Raw genomic sequence first — 18,827 nt, forward strand, 5'->3', positions numbered from 1 at the left:
CAGCACACACACACACACACAGGTGACACTCACACACACACACATCACACACACACACACACACTCATCTCTCACACACACACACACTCATCACACACACACACACACACACACACACACACACACACACTCATCTCACACACACACACACACACACACTCTCTCTCACGGTCATCACACACACACACACTAACACTCATCAGACACACATCACACACACACACTCTCTCACACACACACACACACACACACACACACACACACACACTAATGAGTTCTTGTGTCCAGATGCACACGCAGCAGATGAGCGCTGAGAGAGCCAATGAGACGGAGGAGGCCGCATCTAAAGGTGAGCTCTGATTGGCTGCAGGACGTTCTTGTCTGTGCTTTCAGAGGAGTTTCAGTCTCGGTGTGCTCTGCTGATTTAGTTTCAGGAGTCGTTAACATACAAACCAGGGAGAGTCTGAGTTTGATTCCTCTCTTCTCAGAATCCCTGTCCGTGCCGATGGAGGAAGACGGAGCATCAGGTCACATGACTCCAGCAGAAGATGCGTCTCAGCCGGACGAAGCTCTGGACAGTAAAGTAGAGAGGTCAGCAGAGACTGAACAGATCAGTTTTCTTCATGCCGCTGAGGAAAGACATTCCAAGTCAAAAGCTGCCGAATTTTTCTGATTTTTAATGCTTTTTAAAGAACTCTCTTCTTCTTCTTTAAGTGCAGGAAAGCAGTAATAATGTGAAAAATCTTTACTATTTAGAATATCTGTTTTCTATTTTAATATATTTTAAACTGTATTTCATTCCTGTGCTTTATAAGCTCAATGTTCAGCATCCTTACTTCAGTCTTCAGTGTCATCCTTCAGAAATCATTTAAAAAAAAAACAAGACTGCAAAACAGCTGGGTAGAATTTAAGAAGACAATTTAGACATTTGTACTAAAAAACAAGACAAGCCTACTTCCTGTTTTGCAGTGGTGTCTGAAGCTGGGATGTTCAGCAGATTCTTTTTCAGTATGTACTTGTTCTTACTCCTTTTCCTGTGTAGGATAACAAAGAAGCTGGAGGAAAGACGTGAGCAGAAGAAGAAAGCAGAAGAAGAGGTAATTCTGTCGTAACGCTCTGAATTAAAGGATGAACGCTAAGCGTACGTGATCTTTCTCTGACGTGAACAGAACGAGCTGAGGAAGGAGGTGGAGAGGCGTAAGATGGGCAAGGAGATGCTGGACTTCAAGAAGAAGCAGGAGGAGGAGAAAACCAAGCGTCTGCTGGAGGAGAGGAACCGAGAGAAGGCTGAGGAGCGAGCGGCCAGAGAACGGGTCAAGCAGCAGATCGCTCTGGTACCACACACACACACACACACACACACACACAGCCTGATGTTAGGTGAGCGTCGGCAGCTCTATCAGCGGAGCACGAGATCATGATGATGATGATGATGATGATGATTCAGTGCTGCCGCGTACTTCTTTTAAAACACTGAGGAAACGAGAACATCATATCAGAACTGAAACAAAGCCATTTTTATCACATTATCTAGAGAGACATCTGTCACCGTTTCAGACGCATCTCATACAAGAGAGAAGATGTTTAGAAAGACATGAAAAATTAATACAAGTTCAACTTTTAAAAAACACGTCTCCAGAGTTTATGTCCTACATCTCATGTTCTTAAATGAACCAGGGCTCTGTGTGATTGCTTTATCTCATATCTGGTTTTGAATTGTTCAAGCAAGGTAATTATTTATGGTTTATACACATTTTGCACTTTTTTCAAAAATTGTTTTATGGCTTTGAATAAACGTGCATTAGTAATTTTTGGCTCAGAGCGCCCTCTTGTGGAGAAAGCCTCTTTGCCCTCTAAGAAAATTAAGCCTTATAAATTTGAATATTGAATAATAAAACCAACTTATTTTTTCAGCCATTTTGACAGCTCTATTATACAGTGCTCTCAGTCTCTGCCTGCTGAACATGTTTGTGATTACAGGAGCTGATGATTCAGCTTTTGGTATTAAAATAGTACTGCTATTACTACATAACTAGTGTGACACACACATTTCTATTTTAGAAATGTATTCTATTTCTACAGCACCGCTGCTGGAACAACAACATGCATACTATATGAGAGTAGATCATCTCAGGTGTTAAACATATCTACTATTAGTTTGAGCTTGTAGTCATACTCAAAACAACAGATAAATGACCTGAAATCTTAATCAATTAAAGCAAACACATGTTAAAACTTCAAACATGATGCGAACAGACCTTTTAAGCTTTTGTTTGATGGAAAGTCCAGCTCCAGCTGAAAACATGCTTAAAAACATGTCTCACATCTCGAATGATCTAGTAATCATCTGCTGTGAAAATAAAGCATAACTGATGGCCTTTGTGTTTCCAAGCATGCACTAAACTCACATCACGAGCAATAAAGGAGTTGACTGCATTGATTATAGATTTAACAGAGCCTTTCTGAGAGGCAGAAAACACCGGATCACGAGCTGATCGTCTGAACCAGCCGACTCAAACACGCAGCAAAAACAGAGCTGATGAAGAGATGGAGCCGTATTGAGTGTGCGTTCGTTTCTCAGATGAATGTGGTGACACGCCGGTAGGGTCAGGTCTGTTGTGGTTTGTTCCTCAGGACCGTGCTGACCGAGCGGCTCGTTACGCTCAGAGCCAGGCGGAGGTGGAAGCGGCTCGGGTCGCTGCCCTTCAGGCCAGAGCCTCAGAACAAGAGTCCAGGAGAGACGCCGCTCAGAGAGAGAGGAGGTCAGCTGCTGAACGCTGCACTGAACATACTGAACAATCAGTGCTTCTGCGTATGGTTTCTGGAGATCGTTAGTCCTGACGATGTTTTCTTCTTCTGGTCTCAGTGCGTTTGCAAGGATTCAGTTCCGTCTGCCGGACGGCTCGTCCTTCACTAACCAGTTCCCCTCAGAGACCCGTCTGCTGGAGGCCCGCGCCATGCTCAGGTCAGAGCCTGCCATGCCGCTCTTTAATGACTGTATGATGGTGGAGTCAGAAGTGACCCGTGTTCTCCTGCAGGAGGTGGGCGGCCGATACGGTCAGTTCTCTCTGGCCACCATGTTCCCCCGGAGAGAGTTCACCGACGAAGACCTACAGAGATCACTGCTGGAGCTGGAGCTGACCCCCAGTGCCTCCATCGTGCTGCTCCCAGTGAGAGACACACACACACACACACACACACACACACACACACACACACAGACACACACACACACACAGATACAGATACTTACTTACCCACAAACAGATACACACACACAGTATCAGATACACACACACACACACAGATAAAGATGCATACACACACACACACATAGATACAGCTGGTCATGTTTTTCTCTACAATTGTATTTTTTTTGTCAGACACCACAGATCTATGCAGTGATAAATAGAGCTGCACGATTAATAGAAATGAAATCATAATCAGTATTCGGCCGAAGCTGTGACAGTCGTGTGTGTCTCGTGAGAGAAGCACAGTTCTGTGATCAGCAGAAATCTTATAGAAAGTAAAACACACCTCAGAAGAAACTCTGTGAATCTCTGTAGCACTAGCTGAATAAACCGAGGATTGAACTGCTTTCATTGATTCAGCGGAAAATAAACACACGTAGAGAATGAAATGCTAAGAGAGTTTGGAATAAAAACATGTTATTTAATGTAATATTTTGTGGGACAAGTGGTTCATAAATGCTGTGGAAAGATGTTGCTTTTCTAAATACACATAATAAAAGACTCAAGTCAGGAAGGAGCTCAGAAGCAGCTGGTCTGCAGTTATGAACGTGAACTACAGGATCATTCGTTTCCAGCCGCAGCGTGTCTCTGATGAATGATGTGTATTATCTTTCTTCTGCAGTTCTCTGATCACAGAACCGTGCTCAAAACAAACCCACAATCTCTCCTCTAAAAACCTTTATCTGTAATCTGACGACAAAACCACAAGCATTTTGATCCTGGCTTCATCCAAAGTTCAGGTTTATGTTCTCAATGAATATTCAATGAGACACTTGAGGCGTGTTTGAGGAGCTCGTAGTGCTGGTGGTCACGTGACGTGAATGCTGTGCTGTGATTGGTCCTGCAGCAGTCCAGCAGTGCTGTGGTGCGCTCGTCAGCGTCCGGAGGCGTCTGGACAGTGCTGGGGTCACTGCTGTACCCGCTGCTGTCCGTCTGGAGGTACATCAGCAGCTTCCTGTTCAGCAGCGCTCCTGCTGCTCCTCCACCGGCCCCCCAGAACACACACGGCCCCGGGGCCGCCGCAGAGCCAAAGAGGTGCGTTTCTGACCGCTCTGACCTCGCATTAAAGGGATCGTGATAATCGTGGGCGGGGCTAAACGGGCAGCTATGTAGAATAGGAGGTGGGGCTAAATGGGCAGCGCCCTTGAATTGTGGGCGGGGCTGTGATATATAGGGGTAGACTATGTCCTTTGGTACACGAAAGAAAAACTACAAATAACATGAGAAAAACTTATCTTCATTTGTAGAGGTTTATCTTCAATGTTAGAGGTGTTTTGTGTGTTTTTTTATTAATCTTTGATACGTCCCTTTAACCTGCTGTAAACACATTGGCACTCGCTGAGAAACGCTGTGAGATACAGATGAATTTCTGCTGGTTTTCTGCTCCAGAGATGCAGTTCGTAAGAGGATCCTTGAGAAGAGGCCCGAGGACTTCAAGAAAGATGGTAAAATATACCGGCTACGGACTCAAGAAGACAACGAGGACGACAACAACACCTGGAACGGTAACTCCACGCAGCAGATGTAGCTCTGGTGGTTTCTGATCTCCATCCCTCTTCCTCCGGCTCCACCCCGCATGGGTCAATCTAACTGCTTTAACCAGGTGACTCCGGCATCGCCAGGATTGATTTAATAGTAATGTCGCCGCTGAAAGCGCCTGTTGTGAAAATATCTGACGGTTTGTGGCGTTTTATCTGGAGGTTTTAACCCCTCAGCGTCATAAACCGCTTCGGCAATAGAATGTCTTTCTACTAGTTTGAGCACAGATGCTACTTGATCCTTTAACGATAGAATAAAAGATGTTTTTCAATGAAACGCTTCGACTGCAGTCATTCTTCTCTTTTGATTTTTTTGCTTCTTTTAATCTTCTACAACTGTCTGTGTGTTTTCATCAATGTCTGCGAATTTATGAATCATGTGACAATCTTTTGCAAAAATTCATCCGTTACTATTATCTGTTGTACTCTGTGTGATCATAGTTTGTAATTCATATTAAAGCTAAAAGTATTTTGGGTTCTCATTCTTTTACTGTATGCTTTGTCCGGTTTCTTTGAGTTCTGCTGCACAGAGATCAGAAGGTCAGGTGAGGCAGATTATGATTGTGTTTATTCGCATTATAACGTTTCAGATAGAAGCAAACTTTTGTGTATCAAAGTTTCATACCTTCAGAATGATTGAGAATGAGTTTGACTCGTGCTCCAGGGCTGTTGACTTATTAACGAACAAAAAACATGCAGTAAAAATGAAAATCATAATGCTTTTCTAACAGGAAACACATTTTAAAAAAACAAAGCATGAGAGCATGAGGCCTCCAGCAGACGATGAAGAGATAAAAGGTGGTTCTATATTCACTTCTAAAAGCAAATGTTGTGTTTTCAGTGATTTATTTGTGTCACATTAAAGAGACGGTTCACACGAATATAAAGATTGTCGTCATTTACTTAACTCGAGATGTTTCAAACCTGTGTGCGTTTCTTTTATTGATCACAAACGTAGATGTTTTGAAGAAGGTCCCCACTTGTGCAGTATAGAAAGAAAAAACACGAAGTCAATAGGGACCTGCGTCTCTTATGGAATAACATGAGGGTGAGTACATGATGGCCATTTTCATTTTTTTTTTAGGTGAAATGTCCCTTTAAATGTCTTTGAAATTTCCTTATTCGGTAGCAAATATATTATCAAGTTATTATCAAAGTGATTTTTGGCAGCTGACAGGCCTACTGAAGAACGTCTAGAGACTATTAGAACACTAGTTTTGCAGAAGAACTTCTTCAAGAAAGATCCCTGCAAATCTACAGCACTGTTAAAAGTTTTAGGCACTTGTGTAAAAATGCTGTAAAATGAGGACGCTGTGAAAAATAGGTTTTCTTTATCAGTTAACTTCTATGAACTGAACTAAATCATCATTTCTTGGGAGCATCTCTGAGTTTAAAGCAGTTTCTCATTCAAAACGTGGATGCCGAAAAGCTATATACTGAGACCACTTCGTATCAGTTTCACACGATGAGTCATTTTTTTATACAAAAATTACCATAATTAGAAATGTGATATTAAAGTTATTGAACAAAAAACAATGCCGAACACAACCACAGCATTATTTTGTGTCTCTGAGCAACATTTCAATAATTTCAAATATCAGTATTCAAAAGACAATTGTCACTTTTAGAAAAAAAATGCTTCATAACGTTTAAAATGGCCATAAAATGTAAAAACCTGTTAATCTGAAAAGATTAATTTCTATCGGTTTGAACTGACCACCACACAGAATGTAAAAAATATTGAAAACGTTTAAGAGTCTGTTTGTGGTAGCCCTTTAACACACTCAGCAAATTATCATCTAGTGACCATATCTAAAAATCCCAGAAAATATCTACATGTTTTTAGTTTTCAATGTTGCACACCCCTAATATATATGTCGAAGACACGTTTATGACCTTGTGTCACAGTGATATCATGAAGACTCTGTCAGCAGCATTCAGGCTGTGTGTTTAGGGTTTGCTGGAGGACTATGGACTCTGGAGGGCTATAGATTTGAAGGTGATGAGGTACTCAGGATAGGCTCCTGCGTCACAGAACACCACGAAGATGAAGGGGTTGTTTGGCTCGTCCACGGCGCAGTCGTGCAGTCCAGCCCTCGGGTCAGCAGGGTTGATCGGATCCGGCTCCTTCATTCCTTTTCTGCTTTGACACAGCGAGCCCGTCACCACTCGCGCTCGGTACATGTACTTCAGCTCTTTGTCGTCTGGGTTAGAATACTTGTCCTGGCAGGAGTACCAGGCCTCTCTGGCGAAGTAGGTGCCTTCTCCGTGATAGACCGCTTCAAAACAGAGCATGTGGCGGGTCAGCATCGTCAAGCTGCGAGAAACGTGCGGTTATGCGTCAGATCGGAGCTAAGACCTACCGTTTCTGCCACAGAAGCTGCGGTTGAAGCCGTTCTTGTTGATTTTCTGGCATATCTCTTTGGTCGTTCCGTGATAAAGAAGGCGCTCGTTTCTCTGTTTGGGGTATTTCTTATCCACGGTCTGTTTCAGCACGGAGTATCTCTGCCACAGCGACTGACTCTGAATCCTGTCGATCTGGAATCATTTCAGATGTTAAACACAAGTCCATTAATGCATCATGGAGAAAGTCAAGTTTCTGTTTTTCTTATTGGATATTCTGCTTATTGTGCATTTGGCAGATGATTTTATCCACACTTTGCACTGAAGCTATTCATTGTTTTTAATCAATTTCTGCATTCCTCGATAATTAAGCCCATGTTTTTGTCATAATTTACTGTTTGAGCTACAAGAATGCTTTGTTTCCATATTCTGAAACAAGTCACAATAGTGATGTAGAATGAATTGCACTTGCCCTTGACTTTAAATACTGATGCTTGTTTTTTGGTTATTTCAAAGTTATTTTACCTGTTGAACCTGGACGGGCTTTACATCACGGTGTTTGCTGGATTTCAGAAAGGCTTTTTCTATGTTCTTGTATTCCACCGAATCTGAGTGTAATGTAATTATTTCTAAATCCTGTCCATCCATTTTGGTCCACACTGGAGGGGGATGAATGATTGCTGAGAAACAAACAAGCAAAGTTACAGACAAAGTTAAGACAATACCTCTAGACACTTATGACATGAGATGATCAGTGAGGCGCTTATTTAACCACCCCCTATACACCTTTCATGAACGTGGGTGAGGAAACTCTAAGTGGATCATATCCGCCAGCAGCTAACATCACTACTTCTGGTCAAGCAGAAGACTGCAAATCAAATCATCATCCATGTGGTGATGAATGATATTTAGAAAGAGCAGTCAGAACTCCTTAAAAAGTAAAACTTCATATCAGCTTCTGAGTCGTCATGTGGTTGAAGAATCCCACAAGGACACAGCCAAAACAAGCTCTTGAACAAGTTTCATGAACATTATGAAATGAAATAGTGAAATTTTTATGAAATTAAACTTTCAGATCTGTTAGTTCTAATAATTTTGGCCACCCCTGTAAATAACTCGATGGCCTCGAACAGGGGTCACCAAGTTTGGTCCTGGAGGGCCGGTGTCCTGCAGAGTTTAGCTCCAACCCTGAACACCTGAAGCAGCTAATCAAGATCTTACTAGGATTACTTGAAACTTCAAAGCAGGTGTGTTGAGGCAAGTTGGACACTCCAGGATCAAGTTTGATGACCCTGGCCTAGAACCTCAATACTTTGAAGATATGCTCACTGAGTAAAAATCAAAAGAGTACTCAAATCGTTAGGATCAAGTCAGTTCGAAAAACCAAGGGTTCACACAAAACAAGGGGAGCTTTTAGCTGTTAGCTACTCACAGTTGGAACCAGCTTTTAGGAGAAATTAAACATTATCTTTATATAAATAAATAATATAGAAATCTAGACTCAAAAAACATCTGTTTAGCTGTACATTTACTGAATGAGCACTGTGCTGCATCCCAACCGATTGCACTCTATTTTATGTAATTTTCTATTCTTATAAAAAGTTATTTTTATGATTATTTCCTTTTATTTAAAGCACTTGGAATTACCATTGTATAAGAAATGTGCTATATGAATAATCTTGCCTTGACTTATACAGCTAGAACAGTGGTGTCAAACTCAATTCCTGGAGGGCCGGAGCCCTGCAGAGTTTAGATTCAACCCTGCTAAATCACATATACTATGCATGTCTGAAGTACTTGATTAGCTGGATCAGGTGTGTTTAATTAGGGTTGCATCTAAACTCTGCAGGGCTCCGGCCCTCCAGGAATTGAGTTTGACACCCCTGAGCTAGAAAGTACATGCCCATCAGATGACACCTCAGACTCATACCTGTATCAGAATCTCCAAGCAGAGTCCTCTTGATCCTGCAGGACTCCTGCTTGCTGTTTGTCACCTCCATCAGGGTGAAGTCCACCATGTAGGTCTGTCCGTTCTCCTGGTAATGGACGGTCTTCTGCTTGCGGTGGAAGGCCAGCTCGATGTCGTAGCTGATGCCGGCCTCCAGTGACTCCCAGCTGTCTCCTCTGGCCACCTCCCAGCACAGCGTCTCCTTCAGACGCTTCACCTCACCTTCCCCGCATCTCTCGCTCTCGCGCTTCTTGGATGAAGCCATTTATCTTCAGCACAGCATCCAAGACGTCGTCTTTTTTCCCTGATAACATTAACTTATCCAAGCTGGTCACCAGAACACTGATTTGATTGGCTCGGCTGAGGGTCACAATAGCCTTCTTGTCCGTTTCCGGAAGGTCTGTTATGTGGCTCGACTGGACGTCTTTACTGATGCACTCCTCCTTGATCAGCTCGTCTAGGAGCTTCTTGACTTTGACGAGGTTTGTAGGCGACATCCCATAAACATCAACAACCATAACTGGAAAAGAAATAGCTGCCGTTTCTTCGGCTAGACAAATAGCCGGTTGCTGCGCTTGAACAGGTATGACCGGTTGCTGGAAAGGTTTGACCTGACGCGCTGTTCAGGAAACACAAGTTAAAGTAGCCAGGTTAGTTCCAGCTTCTTCACACAGCAAGTTAGGAATGGCTAGATAAGCGTATCGGTACTATATGGTTCTCGGACAAATTCCAAATGAAAGTGACCACCTTGGAAGGGGGACTCTGGAGTGAACAGGACACGTGTGTCTCATAATGTAGTCATTTGAAATGCACTTGGTGAAGGGGGTGATGTCATTTCCACATTATCTTCAACTTGCGTGTTCCCGTGACAACGCAGTGCAGTGTCTGTTAGCACTAAGTTAAACAAATTATTTTTTATGTATTAGCATATTTACATTTTAACATAAAAATGCATGTATTGTGCAACAGTTATGCTAACATGCTGACATTTATTAAAACAGCTACATCTGCTGCATTCTAAAAGACTACATTAGGACATGCACATGGTCTAATTCCCTCTCCAATGGGATAGGGATGATCACTTGTTCGATCAATTTGTTCGAGAACCTTATGGTACTGATACACATACTGATCCGTCCCTACTGCATGTTCATGTACTGAAACATACCAGAAGCATTTCGAGAAATCTTCTTGCACTTCTTGATTGCTTCCTGAAAGTCTGGCAGTAGTTTTGCTTGGAAAATCACGATGTGGACACGCTTCAAATGTTTCGTAAATCCTTTTAAAGTTTGTCAGAGCTTCTGTCATTGCATTGGCAACTCCTGCTGCAGCCAAGTTACCTGCTCCTGAAGGACATCAATCATTTTAGGATCATCCAGATTGCTTGGCTTTGCTTATCTGTAAATCTGGATTAATTTACCTGTTCCAAGAGCTGGGAATGAAACAGACTGAATCTTATTGTCTTCGCACATCCTCAGAACTTTGTACATGGAGCTGCTGATGCTTTTCTCACTGGTCTGCCCAACCATATGAATGATGTGTTTGATATTGGAAAGATTTCCAGCACTGGTCAGAATCACGCCATCTGAGGGCTGAGGAGCTTTTATCAGGAGAGAATGAATAAGCAATTATTCTGGTATAGCAGCAGAGTCCAGTTCTGCTCCTGGAGGCTCACTGTCCTGCAGAATTTATCTCCAGCCCCAAATAACCAAACCTGAGCCAAGATCAGCGAAGAATTACTACAATCCTCCAGACAGGTATTTTGGGACAAGTTGATAAACTCTGCAGGATATTGGCCCTCCAGGACCAGGATTGGACATTTTAGAAGTTCAGCAGAAATGGCTACATTTATGACTATTGACTGAACCTGTAAGCTCTACCTTTTGATTTGCACTCATTCACCACAGTTTGTCCTGATGCTTTGAGAATGGCTCCGGATACACCTAAACATAAAGACATACACTAGATCTGAACACCATATTCAATTAGTTATTCAAAGGCCACTCTTCCTGTGTCAGGTTAAGGTTAGGAAAATGTCTGAAAAATAATCTTTCATCAGATTCAAAAGTGAACTCACCTGTATTCAAGTCGAGGCTTGTAGTCGTGCTGTTTACAATAGCCTCGACAGTCTCTTTGGTGATGTCCCCACTAAACACCTTGACTTTAATCTGGCCCATCATCACCTCCACTGGATTTGCTGGTGAAAAGTAAACAGTTTAGCAAATTTGGGACACCTATAACAGTACATTTTAAAAGGTCATTAAATACTGCATTACCGTTGCCTTCTTGTTCAGATGAGGAGCTTTCTTCTGTTGAGCTGTAGTCATCATCATTTTCACTGTCCTAGTTGTGCATTGATGTTAATTAAATGCTAAAGTACAAAAGCATTTACGATACTGAAATCTTTTAAGTGTCCCTTAACTGGCTTAAGGTTTTGTACCTGTGTATTCGCAGTCCATGTTTTAAGACCTGTCTGAAACTCTTGCAGAGCGTTGTCCTGGTCAATCACAATGTAGATAAGCTTGATCACAGTCGAGATGTTTTGAGCTAGATGATCTTTAAATCCCTTCAGCATTGCAACTGATAGCGTCCTCGCCCTTAACGCCTCCGCCTTTAACAAGAGCCATCAGATGGAGTGAGACACAACCACACAAGACCAACACATGCTGCATTTAAGACCATCATAACCCCTACCGGTGCCTACAGCAGGGAAGGAGATCGTGGTGATCTGCTTCTCCTCACAGCGCCCAGAACCTTCTTCACGCGGGATCTCACCTCAGCTGCAGAGTGCGGCCCGACCATGTGAATAATGAAGTCACAATGCAGTTTTCCACCACTGGTCACAGCTGCGATGTCATTCTGCAGTGGACCTTCAGGACAGAATTTGTTTAAAGAAAAAAATTGTTTACTGGTCCTTGTCATTGAGTTCAGCATCATCTACAGCCCAGTCATACTCATGCTAATATCCAGAGCGTCTCTTGTTCATGCAGTTGATAGTTTTATGGTGTAATGTTCTCACCATGATTTTGGCACTCCTGCTCCACAGACGCTCCAGCTGTTTTAAATATGGCACCCGACACGCCTGACGAAGACAAGGACGCTTTTGAGATTGTCAAGGTGGGATACACTGAACTGATCGTACTTTAAAATTGCCACAAACACACACTGTTGTGTTTCGCTGTAGATCCATGGTTTATTTTAAAGCAGTGGTTCCCAACCCTAACATTTCTAGGAACCACCAACATTTGCATGTTTTGGGTAATGATCCAAGTAATGATCTATTAATGATCTGATGATTGTAGAAAATCTTTGGCAACTACTCTTTTAGAGTAATGGATGTGTTGATGTAAAAGTGTCTAGCTTGTGTGTTTTGAGTTCAATTAAGTCTTACAGACCTCTTCTCAGGCTCATGTTCCTGTTGGTGGTGTTTACGATCCTCAGACCGCTTCATTAGTGATGTCACCTTTCTTTACCTCGATTCTGACGCTTCCAATTTTGACTATAAAAGATGAGACGGATCTCAGATATAAACAGTAATATAAACATGGCCTGGAAATGTCAGAACTAAGACATGAAAAAGGGGTTCATGATGCATTTGAAAAAGTAGAGCCTATTTATTTATGAATCAGCATGGAAACGTAGAGTTGTCAGAACCTTGATTTTCAGGCATCTTGCCGGATGCAGGCTGAGGAAAAACAAATGTAGTAAAATGAAAACTGTAAAATAAATAAATCTGGACATTAAGATGTTCTCTCATCAATATTAACCTTATTCCATGCTTTGAAATAGTCACGGAAGTCCCCAAAGGTCTTCTTTTCAAATGCCACTATAGTGATTCTCCGGAGGAAGGATGAGTTTGGCTCCTTTAGATGTTTCTCGATTGCTGTGAAGATGGCTTTGATTGATTCTTTTGGGAAAGCCACCTCGTCCTGCAGACAAAGATTATCACTCTAAGCTTGATTTTTTTTTCTAAGATTGACTTTTTTAAATGACAGAAAGTGCTTGCTGTCATGCCTGTTCCAATGCCAGGAATGGCTAGAGTTGTGGCCATTTTGGCCTCGCAGAGGTTCAGAACCTGTTCCAGAGAGGATGTGATGTCATCGGTGCTCTCCGGCCCAACCATCTGAGCGATGAACTTACACTGAAGCACTCCAGCTCTCAGCACTGCTGCAGCTGCTTTCAGGAGCTACACACGCAGATTTTAATCAAATCACTCAGCACTCCCATTACTATATAGGCATTGACAGAAAGACTCATTGATACCTTGTTTTTTGCATTCGTCAATAACTGATTGTCCAGCAGCTTTTAAGATAGCACCAGAAACTCCTGTAAAATTAAACAACTACATTAAAAACAAACTGGGAAACACTATAAACGGTTTCTTTGATCTGGTTTAATCGTCTCTGTATTATAGTAAATATAACCCAAATCTTTGAAGAAGCTTAAGGCTATTTGACATGCCTTCCAATAAAAAGTAAACCTATTATGATGCGAGTCAGTTTAGAATTGATGCTGCAGTAAAGAAACACTTACCGCTGTCAAGATCTAAAGATTTGTTGGTTGAGTTCACTATAACATCCACCGTCTCTTTGGTGATGTCACCCTTTTTCAGGCATATTGGCACACCATTGATCAGCACTGATTGAATTCCCAGTCATGCGAAAAACAAGTACGATGTAGTCAAGGAAACCCGGTGAGCAGCAGTAGTGCACTAACAAAAGCATACAATACCTCTCATGTCTGGTCTGTGTTTAAGCTCCAAGGATCGTAGATGAACCGTTGTAGATGTGTCAGGAAATCCCTGAGCCACTGGGTTATTTAAAGCTAGATTGGCCTTCATCGGATAGATCAGAGCGTTGGCTGTGAAATGGTGCAGGTCTCCTTCTGCGGTGCTCATGAAACTGCCTATTTTGTGTGTGGAGCTCTTTGGAGAGCAGGATTTGACCACATGCTCTTGTGATAAATACAGACTGCACTGCATCTCCTTCGCTTTAGTCTTCAAGTTGGCCTCATGTTTCTCCAGAACCTTTGCTTCTCCCGCTTTGCCATATTTATGACTCTCTGTAACAATGGATGAGATCTGCTGCTGTACGACACACACAGCATCTTTGATGTTGTCTTTAGCTGCTGAGACCTTTAAGCAAGGGGAGTTTGATGTTCTGCATGTGAGTACTGTTGCGCTGAGCTGCTTGAGTTCAGAGAGCTCGGAAAGATTCAGACAGGACTCCACAAATTCACCCTCTCGGTCAGATTTCAGAGGGAGGCTCTCAGTTGTTGGTTCTTTGTTGTCCAGATATGTCTTCACTTTTCTGGTAACATCTGCAACTGAGCTGGAAAACCCACATATTATAAGCTCATTATTTGATTGTGAGATCCTGATGTCATGAGCTTTCTGGAACGATTCTATTTCATCTTGAAGATTCCTGAGAAAGTATGTCCACGTCTCATCAGTTTGACAGGAAGAAAGCTGTATGACCTGCTCTTTGAGAATGTCACTTATTTTGTCTTCAGCTCTCTTTAAGTTTTCTTTCTCAACCAAGATCACAAGAAAATCCTGTCGCTTTAAAAGTCTAGCTGGAATTTGGCTTGGGAGGAAATAGTCTTGCTCAAACTTTTCAAGATCCAGAGCCTTTAGAAAGTGAATCAGATGTGAAGAAAGCTTCAGCTGGTGTGTAACAATGTTCTTCAGCGCTTGCGTGATGAGCATCTCCACCAAATCTACTTGATCCTTCAGACCTCTGAGAGAGACCATGTGCTGCTTCTCGTCATGTGATAAACTCACCTGACCTAATCTGGACTCAACACGCTCTTTAATTAGATCAAACATCTCTCTGCAGTCTAGCTGGATGTCCACCTCGATGGTGTTTCTTTCCACCTCCACCTCAGCAGCAGTGTCCTTCAGGAGCATCCTGATCTTGTCTGACAGGATCTTGACCTCCTCTTTCACACCAACTATTATAACCTTAGAGTCGAGCTCCCTGTAGGAGAGTGCAGTATTGAGCGTGGTGAGACAGTCGTTCTCAACTCTGGTCCAGATGTCCTTCTCAGCCGCCAGCTCTGCTGTGTCGTATCTGCTAAGGAAGGACTGAACTCCTCTCATAGTCTTGGACTCCCAGCTGGGTGCAATCTGCAAGGCTGCCAGAGACTCTTTCTTGACGTCCATCTCCAGCATCAGTTCATTTTCTGCAGCAGAGCTGTCAAGAAGCACTTTGGCATGAAGCAGTTTGGTGTCGCTCTCCAGTTGTTTTCTGCATCGCTCATTGGTTTCACAGAAACGGAGCAGCTCTCTATTGACGGGAACATTCACTTTTGTGCAGATTTGATCAGTTAGGGTTGGTTTTTCTCCAGTTAAAGCCTTTTGTAAACTGGAGTAGAACAGTGAAGCGTGAACTTCTGTGCCGCAAACATTATGTGTTTGTTCCACCACCGCATGAGCATCTATTACAACAGAAATTACAGGTAAATGACAGGCTAAAATCAGAAATGACTGGCCTTATAAATTGCTTCTAATTCTCTCTGTTGCATTGTCACCAAATCTTGAATTTAAGGTACATTTACATAACATTGATGTACTAAACATTTATATGCAGTTTACACAGAGACAATAATGATACTTATAATGATACAATAAAGAACTTATATTTAAAAAGCATTTCAAAAAGTTTCCAGTTTCAGGCACCCAAAACACCATTGTCATGTAATTTATTGTACAAAACCCATGAAAAGTTTTTAGGTTTTATTTGAAAAGGTGTTGTTTAAATGCATCTTTAATCTTTCAGGTTTTCTTTCAGGTTTTGTGTTTCTGTTGGTTTGGTCTGTTCAGAGAAGAACTGAGGCTTTCTCCTCCATTCTGTCACCGATAGAGTTTTGATTCCTCTGGTTTGGCCAGTTGAGGATGCTTAATTTACAGAGATATTACCCAGTTTATTTCACACATAATAGTTAAAACTGAACTGATCTAGACGTTCACATCACTGAACTCTATTGTCCTTCTGAATTCATGCTATTTTCTTATTTGATACTGTAAAGCTGCTTTGACACAATCTGCATTGCTAAGGCTGACTTGTGGGTGTAAAAAGCAGTATCTGTGGATAATTTTGAAAAGGTTCATTCAAAAAATTAGTTGCATGTCCAAGGTTTGGGAATAATTTTGAATAATGAGAAAAAAATTCACAGGAACTCATTATAAAGGCTTAATTACTGTTGGACAGTGTTATTTGTTCTCTCTAACTTTTATATAATACATATTTTTCAGGTCTCCTCTTCTGAACGCTTTCATCATCACAAACAATGTGAAAACTTACCATCACAGTTCACAAAGGTGATGACGGCGCTCTTCTTCGTGTTGATCCATATGAAGGACTGGACTTCTCCTCCTCTGCTCCTCTTCTTGTTGCTGAAGTAAAGCGTGAGAACATCTTCTGTGAGCTTCTCCAAGTCTCCCTGGACCACAACCGAGTCCGTCCGCTCCAGGCGGATCAATCCGATGTCTCGACCCTGCAGCTGCTTCGAGGTGCATTTCCTTGCAAATGACGTCACATCTGTTGATAAAACAGGGAGAAAATGGTCAATGCATTGAAGGTGTTAATTTTCCTCATTAATTTAATCTTGAAGGTTGACCACAGCAGCTGTTAACGCAGAATAGACACAGCTGAACCGATTCTTGAAGCATTTTGATATACAAGATTTGATTAGTCCAGTCGTAGATGGATAGAGAAAATTAAATGTTAATATTCGTAGACATAGCAGAGCAAATATAAGCAGCGTGAAGCAGGTGTCTCAGAAACGTAGGTCGCTCTCCAGAGCGTCAAGAAAACAGAAACCCAGAGGAAAGATCTTGTCTCCAAACCCACCGATATCGTGTTTGAAGGTGACTACGATCCTGTCCTCATCGAGCGCCTCCCAGGTGTGCTCTGTTTTCTTGCTACAGCTGTGAATGAAGAGTGTGATCAAGCTGCAGTCTGTGTCTCCATCGAAGCCCGTCAGGATGAAGCGGCGCGGGTCCAGCTGCTCTCCCAGACCTCCTTCTTTATACACTTCTACAGTTAAACCAAACTCGTGCTCTTTCTGGCCCAAAATCTCCTCTACATCTGAGAAAAAGGTCAGTATTGTTAGATTTGATCTTTCTGATTGTTAATTTCATCAGGGGTTGCTTTTATTTTCCTCAGCTGAGTGTGAGTTATCTAATGATTCGCCTGCATTGTGTGTAATGATGCACAGAAATAGACTTGCAAAACCAGTTTGTTTCACTCACACTGTGATGTTTCTGTGTAACCAAGAAACAAACTCTGATAAATCATACCTGACTGGCTACAGAGCTTCAGGATCCAGCTGTTATTTCCATGCTTTGTGAGCTCAAATTGCTCTGTAAACTGCTCAAAATACATCTGAAGGGTTTCCTTCTCGACTGAACCACAGCTTGTGATGAGAAGATCTGGTATTTGAGAATCCTTCTCATCTTCTGTGTTATGAACAATTATACACACGCGATCAAAGTGTCGTCGTAAAAGATATGAAATTGATTTTTTTTAAATACTGAAAATAAAAAGCATTACAGTCCAACCTTTTGACCTGCTGCTGTAGGCTGTCTGACAAGAGAGACCTTTGTATGATAAGGAGGAGGAAGGAAATCAATAATCTGACTGAATCTTGTAATTTTTGACATTTCAATCAAGTTCAGATGTTGGTTGCATAAACTGTAGATTACTCTTAATGGTAGTCATCTAATTGTTTTCTTCAAGATTGCTCATAACTTTTTCAAGTAAGTTAGGCTACATAAAAATGCAGATTGTAGTTAAAAAGTAACCTCTTTCTCTGATTAGCACTTGATTGCCTGCTTCTTGATTAACAAACTAGTTCTTAAGACACTGTCCTAGGGTTTGTTTATGCAACCGGCAAAAATGTCCAGTTGCTTCCTTGTCTTTTGAAAGAAACAAGCATCGAGAAACATAATACTGAAGTAATGAGTGACCTTTGGGGCAGGAGCGGCCAGCGACTTGAGGACAAGGCATGTCTCCGGTTTGGGAAGGACTTGTGGCTTGATCTTCTTGATTTTGGTGTCTTCTGTGAGTTTCACTGTCAATTCAACAGATCCGTGAAGTTTGAGGTCAACTTTATGGATCCTTTTTTCAAGCACCTTCTTCAGATCTGGAAAACAGGGCAGTTCTCTGTAAAGCTCTTACGCTTGCCAAGTCAGATTGTTTTTTTAAACTATACTATTATCATTTATACTATATACTATAGTGTTTTTGAACCATACTATAGTAAAGTACTTTGTTGTGGTAATTCTATCGTTACTGTGGTAAAAGAGCAATATAAACAACTTACTGTATTAAATTCTGCACTGTTTTCTACAACTATACGGTATATTTTACTACAATACACTACAATTTTGTAGGACAAACTAAAGTAGGCTTATAGTATTTATTGCAGACAAAGTACTATAATACACTTCACTAAAGTATGCTTAAAAACACATACATTACTATAGTATTTTTTGGCTCACCCTCTTCTTTTATATAAAGCAGAAGCGCTTTTCGTTTGTCGTCTGGATGTTCTCGAATCTCAGAGATCTCTCCTCCAGACCTTCTTTTATTTCTGAAGTAAAGCTCGATCTTTGCTTTGATTCGGTGGAAATCCTCCGGTAGACCCTCGAGAACCAGACTCTTCTCTTCCATCTTTGAGCTCCAGATCCGAAACTTTCTGTCCCAAGACTCCTGTTATAAAAACCTCATAACACCGACGACA

General features: G+C 41.8%; 3 protein-coding genes across 3 annotated transcripts in view; 1 reads left to right on the top strand and 2 right to left on the bottom strand.

Moving 5' to 3' along the window:
• Positions 1–4,880, top strand: part of LOC122334295 (UBX domain-containing protein 4-like) — a 7,562-nt gene extending 2,682 nt beyond the window's left edge. The window contains 8 exon segments of the mRNA XM_043232081.1: positions 238–349; positions 489–591; positions 1,043–1,097; positions 1,170–1,334; positions 2,635–2,762; positions 2,867–3,170; positions 4,099–4,286; positions 4,641–4,880. Of these exon segments, the coding sequence (XP_043088016.1) occupies positions 238–349; positions 489–591; positions 1,043–1,097; positions 1,170–1,334; positions 2,635–2,762; positions 2,867–3,170; positions 4,099–4,286; positions 4,641–4,779 (1,194 nt within the window). The 3' untranslated portion in view covers positions 4,780–4,880.
• Positions 4,881–5,618: 738 nt separating this feature from the next.
• Positions 5,619–17,642, bottom strand: LOC122334296 (protein mono-ADP-ribosyltransferase PARP14-like). Its single transcript, XM_043232082.1, is given in 28 exon segments — positions 5,619–7,068; positions 7,153–7,327; positions 7,658–7,812; positions 9,063–9,303; positions 9,305–9,699; positions 10,249–10,364; positions 10,366–10,426; positions 10,501–10,680; positions 10,961–11,023; positions 11,158–11,277; positions 11,357–11,423; positions 11,503–11,664; positions 11,666–11,691; positions 11,769–11,828; positions 11,831–11,950; positions 12,100–12,162; positions 12,476–12,520; positions 12,523–12,579; positions 12,735–12,765; positions 12,848–12,995; positions 12,997–13,009; positions 13,095–13,253; positions 13,344–13,406; positions 13,614–13,718; positions 13,812–15,518; positions 16,385–16,621; positions 16,934–17,170; positions 17,383–17,642. Coding segments are annotated over 28 exon segments (5,202 nt in total). The 5' UTR covers positions 17,468–17,642; the 3' UTR covers positions 5,619–6,757.
• Positions 17,632–18,760, bottom strand: LOC122334297 (protein mono-ADP-ribosyltransferase PARP14). The gene is made up of 3 exons (XM_043232083.1): positions 18,586–18,760; positions 18,052–18,227; positions 17,632–17,682 (listed from the first exon to the last, which is right to left on the bottom strand). Exons 1-3 carry the CDS (start codon positions 18,755–18,757, stop codon positions 17,632–17,634), a joined length of 399 nt encoding a protein of 132 aa, XP_043088018.1. The 5' UTR covers positions 18,758–18,760.
• Between the last annotated feature and the right edge of the window lie 67 nt (positions 18,761–18,827).

Source organism: Puntigrus tetrazona, unplaced genomic scaffold (assembly GCF_018831695.1).
Source record: "Puntigrus tetrazona isolate hp1 unplaced genomic scaffold, ASM1883169v1 S000000513, whole genome shotgun sequence".
Classification (NCBI taxonomy): Eukaryota; Metazoa; Chordata; class Actinopteri; order Cypriniformes; family Cyprinidae; genus Puntigrus; species Puntigrus tetrazona.